Below are 6,559 nucleotides of genomic sequence, written 5' to 3'. Positions count from 1 at the left end.
TCCTGGCTGAACCCAGCACACTCTAAACCCTGATCTTTGTGGAACATCTATGGAGTTCTTTGTTGATAATATAGCAGGAACATAGGCTAAGAAAACTCAAAGGGAGATGTTTAAAATAAAAATATCTTTTAATATATTCTTCTATAGATTGGGGACAAAACAGAGCCACTGTCCTTAACAAACTGTTAAGGCCATCCCCCTGCCTAGTTGTCTTTATGTATTTTTATTGTTACACACAGTAAGGCAGAGGTGGTGTTTGAGGCTAAGGGACATCATTACTTGACAAAGGAGAGCATTCAGAAATCAAAAAGATGAGAAACAGCAATATAGGTGGTACCTCAGGAAACGGGGATCATAGATATGTTTTTCTCTGTCCATTAATAAATTTTATGTTTATTCTACATATTTTTGAAGTAGTACCAATGCTCTTTGTCTCCTCTTTGCCTTTATGTCAGAGTTTCTGCACTACATTTGTTTTAAACTTCTTGCTTGAGAGACCTGTTACAGGCTATTGATTCAAACATGAACCTTTCTTTAACTTAGATCTTTCTTATAATCCCAGTTCTCTGTCAGTTATGTGGTGATCAGGCTTTGGAGCTATTCACTACATGAACAGCACAGATATGAGAAACTTCTATACGCATGTTCAATTCTTTCCCAGAACAAAGAAGGTAAGGACAGCTATTATTTTTTCCAGAATTTCATGTTTAAAATAACTTTTTTCCCTTTGGCAAGCATAGTAGGACAAGAGCATCTTCCTATACTTCTTCACTGATATCACCAATGTTAGGGAGGATGCTGGGAGCTGAAATATGTGGTTTTTTCCATGCTGAGCTAACAACCTTCTTTCTCCTGTCTACATATGAAGAAATATACTGTGATGGAGCAGCTGCCAACTAGGTCACCATGGCCAGAAAACATGTGACATTTTATAAATATGAATTACAATTACCTGCATTTTGTATTTTAAACACCAGCTTTGTTAGTCAAAGCTCTGGCCTGAAACAGAGTGAGCTTTCAGGGCGCTGCTGAAAGGAAGGGGGAAGGCACACAGCTGAGTCTGGAATTTGGTTACAGATTCCTACTGGATATCTACTGTTGTGAGCAGGTTTGAATCAAAGCTGCAATCTACTCAATGGAGTCATTCAGTGTTTTATATTATCTCTAAATTGAGGCTAGCATACTTCTAATCACAGAGTAGGTCCCATATTAAAGTGTACAATATAAAAAAGCATGTTTAAAATATATTGTTAGGAAAGAAATGTGTAAACTCCCATGGCTCATATTTCATGGCTTCAAATTCAAGACTGCTTACCTGGTTTTACCTTCCTCTGGGTTTCTAACTTAGTCATCTTCACTGATACGGATTGAAAAGCTGCTGGGTTTGATGAATAGGCGTCTTCCCCACAAGAGTTTTGAGAGGTAGCATCTGCTTGCCTTAAAATTTTCAGTCTGTTGTTTAGATGTCAACACTTTCAACAGCAATATCTCAACATCATTATTCTGTTAGCTCTGATCTTTGCACTGCATTGTGATGCTATCATACGTGCCAATATTACCAGCAATACAGCAAACTTGCTATAGCAATTAAGAGAAACATCAACAGAAAAAAATCCTAGGGTGATCACCTGTATGTGCTTTAAAGTTTGGGGTTTGGTTTGGTTTGGTTTTTTAATTGATGCAGCTGTAATGGATTTGGGAGTAGCATAGTTAACAGATAGCTCAGAAGAAGCTGCTGTTTCCCTCTGAGGTGGCTGGGGAAGCACGTTGTTACTTAACAGTAGCTAAAGACATCTTTAGTGCTGCATTTTGAATGGGACCAGCCAGCATCAGGCTGCCCAAGTAAGAAATTGAAGCTGGGAGACCCGGGAGGGTTGTGTCCCAGGGTGGAACATGCCCTCACCAACAGCACAGGCTCACAGAGGTTGAACACATCGCCAGAGCTGGTGCTGGTTAGGGGGTTCATCGACAGTCTCAGACACAGCTAGTGATGAACCAGGTCCAGGGTCCATCCCTGGACAAAAGGAGATAGGGCAAGAGACAGGGCTGGAGCACAGGTCCAAAAAGCCAATCCAGCAGATGGGCTACCTACAGTACAGATCTCAGGTCTGTCCGTGAAGCAGAGATGAGGATGGAGAGTAGCAGTCCTACAGCATCATTCAGATTAGGACCGATAGCCCTGGGCTGACCTGAATGGGCCTGTAGGCAGGGGGTGGGTGAGGAACCCAGGTGAGGCCTCTCAGGGACATTAAGACCTGTTAGTGCTCTCAGGCCCCTAACAATTCTGTGGCTTTCATGAGACTGAGATGTTTGCCAGTACTGCTTTTGATTCTTGAAAATCTTGTCCTCTCTTTGAAACATGAGAGAGAAAAAGCAGAAATGAGAAATTAAAAGCAGCTGTCCTCTTTCAGGTGACACGTTATATTTTCATTTCTCCACATGACACAGAGGAGACTTCTTTCAGCAGAGTTCTGTGAGGAATGTTTATAGAAAAGTTCGAATCAGATCCTTTACATAGCTACCAAGTCTCTATGCCGAAACTATGACCAAAACCATTGAACATCTTTTTAACATTTTGGTAGATTAATAAAATTTATGGAGGCAGCATCCCAAGTTACAGACTAACCTGAAATGAATATCACAAAGACCTATTAGATTCTGTAGAAAGATTAATCTGTCCCATAAGCATGTTAAAAATAGCAAAACTCACTGGATATGCGAGGCATCAGTGTGCGTTTGCTCCTGTTGACCACAATCTACGGTTTTTATTACAGACAGTGGAAGAATTAGGCAGCGACACTTGTTGCAGAATTTGCTGTAGCATAACATTTGTAAATGAGTAAATAAACCAGTATAGCCCTTAACTGCTGTTTATTTAAAAAAAAAGAAAGAAAAAAGAAAAGCTTTACTAATTTACAGGTACCGTACTTGCTAAATAAACTATGCACAAAGACAAAGCTGCAGAAAGTTCCAGTGGTAAATTACCTTTTATTTAAAAAAAAAAATAGTTGTCTTGAAAAAAAAAATCAAATTAACATTCCCTGCTCTTTATACCTTTTTAACTTTTATTTTGGGGAATGAAAAAATCCTTAGCAATACAGATACATTATATTTCTTCATTATCACTCAGCACAAGCTACAGCAAATGTACCCACAAATATTGAGGCCAACCACAGGCAATAAAATCAATCTCTTTTACATATTGCTATGAAAAGTTGCAAATTGCTGTCGGGCTTTTGAGGGCCTAGATGGCAGTGTAGTTCTTAGTGTAATTAGTCAATTTGATCTTCTCTGGGAAGATAATATTAACTGACAGGTTTTCCCCATTGTTAGATTTCAGAAAAAAGTTCTTTTTCTTGCGTAGGAGATGACTATATTTGGCATTAGCAAGCCACATTTCACATTTTGAAAAAAATACAATCCCAGTTGTACCCAAGACAACAAGACATGTCAGCAAGCCCAGTACAACAAAACATATCACCTGGCTTCTACTGAGCAAGGGATCTGCGCTTTGGATTGTTTCTTTCATTGTTATTTTCAGGATTTCTTGTTGGTGATGAACTGATCTGTGATGAGCTTTTGGGGGTGGCTTGTAATTCTGCATGTGCTTTGTCTCCATCTTCACCCCAGAGAGGCTTGCGTTTTTGCGGGGATGATTGCAGGTCAAACCAACAAATTCTGGTTTACAGATGCATTCAAATCCTCCCTGGGGATGTTCACTGCATGTGCCTCCATTGTCACATGGGCCACTTGCACAGAATATGACACGGCTGCTGCAGAGCTTTCCTGTATAGCCATGGGGACAAAAACAGCTGAAACCTACACCAATATCTGTACATGTTCCTCCATTTTCACAAGGATTAGAGTCACAGTCATCTCTATCTATTTCACAGAAGTTGCCAGCAAAACCAGAAGGGCACAGACAGGAAGCATGTGGTGCAAAACCATTGTCATCTATGCATGTTCCACCATTCTGGCAGGGAGAGCTAGAATAGATAACAAACACAATGACAGAATTGAATTAATGTTGAATGAAAGAAGCTATTAGGAAACACTATATAATAAAGAGCTGGTTTTCTTTAAAAGAGCCAATTCCAAATGCAAATCCAGTGAAGTCAATGAAGTTGAATCAAGAATGAGTTTGTTCAACAGCTTTGTCAATACAAATTATAATATCTTCTGCCGACCCTTCGGGCAGGATTAGTACACCAGTATATAAATTGAAGAGCTGTGAAGGGATTTTAAATTATTTCTAACATTTATGCAAATTAAGCTTCTCAGTGTTTTCATATGCTTAGAGCAATTTAGCTTAGTAACTATTCAGACAAGACTGAACAAGGACACTAGCAGCATGGCTTTGTTTTCCACCTGGATATTCATAAGATAATCTATGTATTGTATTGGCAAAGGAGAATACTCTGCCAGAGAAGATAGATATAAAGCTGTTTTTATTCTGCCTCTAGAGTGCTCCATGACATACACAAAATTTAATGGCAAACTTTCTTGATACCACCAAAGATCTTGATAAATATAATTCTAATAAAAAATATAAATGCAATAATTTCAGCCTTGGAAAAGGCAGCTGTAATATGAGGACAGGACTATAGAAACCCAAGTATTCTGCAAACCCTTTAGGGACTTAATTATTAATAGCCTGGTACTATGTTTTAAGTGATGTTAATTCAGTGAGAGATCTTTTTTTTCGCCTTTGTGATGTGATTGTGCCCTACTGGGTGTAAGGCCAAAAGATAGGCCAACCCATTGACAGAAAGGCACAAAGGTGGCAATTCAGTGGAGCTATTCTATGTGGACTTGGTCTGTTAACTGGACCTGTTAGCAGAAAAGGGGCCCTGGGTCATAGGTTTACAAGTAAACCTCAAAACCCACTTTTACAACAGCTCATCATATATGAACAAAGCTTTCAAAACTTACCTTCTAAAAATGAATTTCAGGCATGAAGAAGACAACATAACACTTGGCAAAGCTTACAACAAGCTTCACTGGCAACAACAGGTTTTCTAATACTCATAAATCACTGAAGACATACAGCATAGTGCCAGCACATAGTTGAAAAGCCCAAGCTGTTATTTAAGTGTTACATTTCCTGGAGAAAGACCCAGGGTTAACAAGTATCACAGTTGCATGAATGCTGACATTTCACATATGCATTGCAATTGGCCATTATGTATTTCCATGGTGGAACACAGAGCTTTAAGAGATTTGTTGATGTCTGAGTGAGATGACTATGAAAGAGATATAAGGTCCTGACTACAAATGGTCCCTGACCACCAGTCAAGGTAAGGTTGAGCTTCTCAAATCCCAGCCATTCCTCTGGGAGTAGTTATGATGGAGAATGAACCAAGCTTTACTGGGGACTGAAACATTGTTGGCCATTCATCAGGACAGCCTGAATATCATGGTAGAGAAATCACCGTTTGCTGCTTCCACATCAACTGCTCTGACCTCTTGTATCATCCTTCACTGTAGATGTTGGCCGGGAAATAAAGATACTGCAAGAACAAATTGGAAGTCTGGAAGCAGTATTAGGAAAGCAAAAGGTGTGGTTGTCCGTGGCATTTGACATAGCAGTTTGTGACAACTTAAGGCGATCATGCAAATAAGGAATTTTGCCACAATCACTAGCCACTGTGCCTGCTTTAAGCAAAATATGGAATCTGTATTTGTACAGTTCTTGTGTAAATGATTGGTTATGGTCTTCTTGGAGAGATGATCTCATCCCTTAATCATCTCCATAGCCCTTCACTGGACTCACTCCAATATGTCCATGTCCTTTTCACAGCAGGGAGCCCAGAACTGGACTGAGTGCTCCAGATGCGTCTCACCAGGACTGAGCAGAGGGAAAGGATCATCTCCCTCAACCGGCCAGCAATGCTGTTCCTAATGCCCCGCTTCTCTTAGAGAATGGAGAGCAATGGCCTCCAACACTGTTCTGGTGGAAGTGGGATTATCCCCTCCAGTAAACTATGCACATACCATTATATGTCAGCTAAGAAAATGACAGGCTGGTGGACTAAATGGTTTTGTGCAGGCAGCTTGTGCATTGGCTACTGGTCTAATTCCTGTATATGGTTTGTATATACAATTATGTCTCACTGGACATGAGACCATAGCAGGGGAAGTTACTTCAAATTTGTTTACCAAAATTGTGGGAAGACATAAACTCAGAAATACAAAATGTGAAAATGGTTACTTTTAGTACTCAAATTATGCACACAAACTCATGCTGATAATCTGTCAACCTTTACAATCAGATTTGTAAAGTTTGATAAATATATCAGCATCTAGCAGAAGCATTTTAGCACAAAGATACTTTCACTTAGCAAAGAATTCAGAGTAATAGTAAAGGTGTGGATTTAAAATTCATGTCAGAAGTCAATATTTACCCATTAATAATGCAGGGTCCTTTTTTGAGATGGCAGTTTTTTCCTGTAAATCCCTGGGCACATAAACAACTATATCCTCCATCACCCGTCTCTATGCATGTTGAGTTATTGGTGCAGGGCTTTCCAGAACATGGGTGAATATCTGTTTAAAAAAC

At 39.6% G+C, this 6,559-nt stretch overlaps 1 protein-coding gene across 1 annotated transcript in view; it reads right to left on the bottom strand.

Annotated features, from left to right (window-relative positions):
• Positions 1-2,972: 2,972 nt before the first annotated feature.
• Positions 2,973-6,559, bottom strand: part of DLK1 (delta-like 1 homolog (Drosophila)) — a gene marked incomplete at its 5' end in the record, with an annotated part of 9,312 nt that continues 5,725 nt past the window's right edge. Inside the window, 2 exons of the mRNA XM_010154031.1 lie at positions 2,973-3,986; positions 6,405-6,546. Coding sequence (XP_010152333.1) covers positions 3,245-3,986; positions 6,405-6,546 — 884 coding nt within the window. The remainder of the gene's footprint in view (positions 3,987-6,404; positions 6,547-6,559) is intronic.

This window comes from Eurypyga helias, unplaced genomic scaffold (assembly GCF_000690775.1).
Source record: "Eurypyga helias isolate BGI_N326 unplaced genomic scaffold, ASM69077v1 scaffold17756, whole genome shotgun sequence".
NCBI lineage: Eukaryota > Metazoa > Chordata > Aves > Eurypygiformes > Eurypygidae > Eurypyga > Eurypyga helias.
This window is presented reverse-complemented; position numbering and strand designations above follow the sequence as displayed.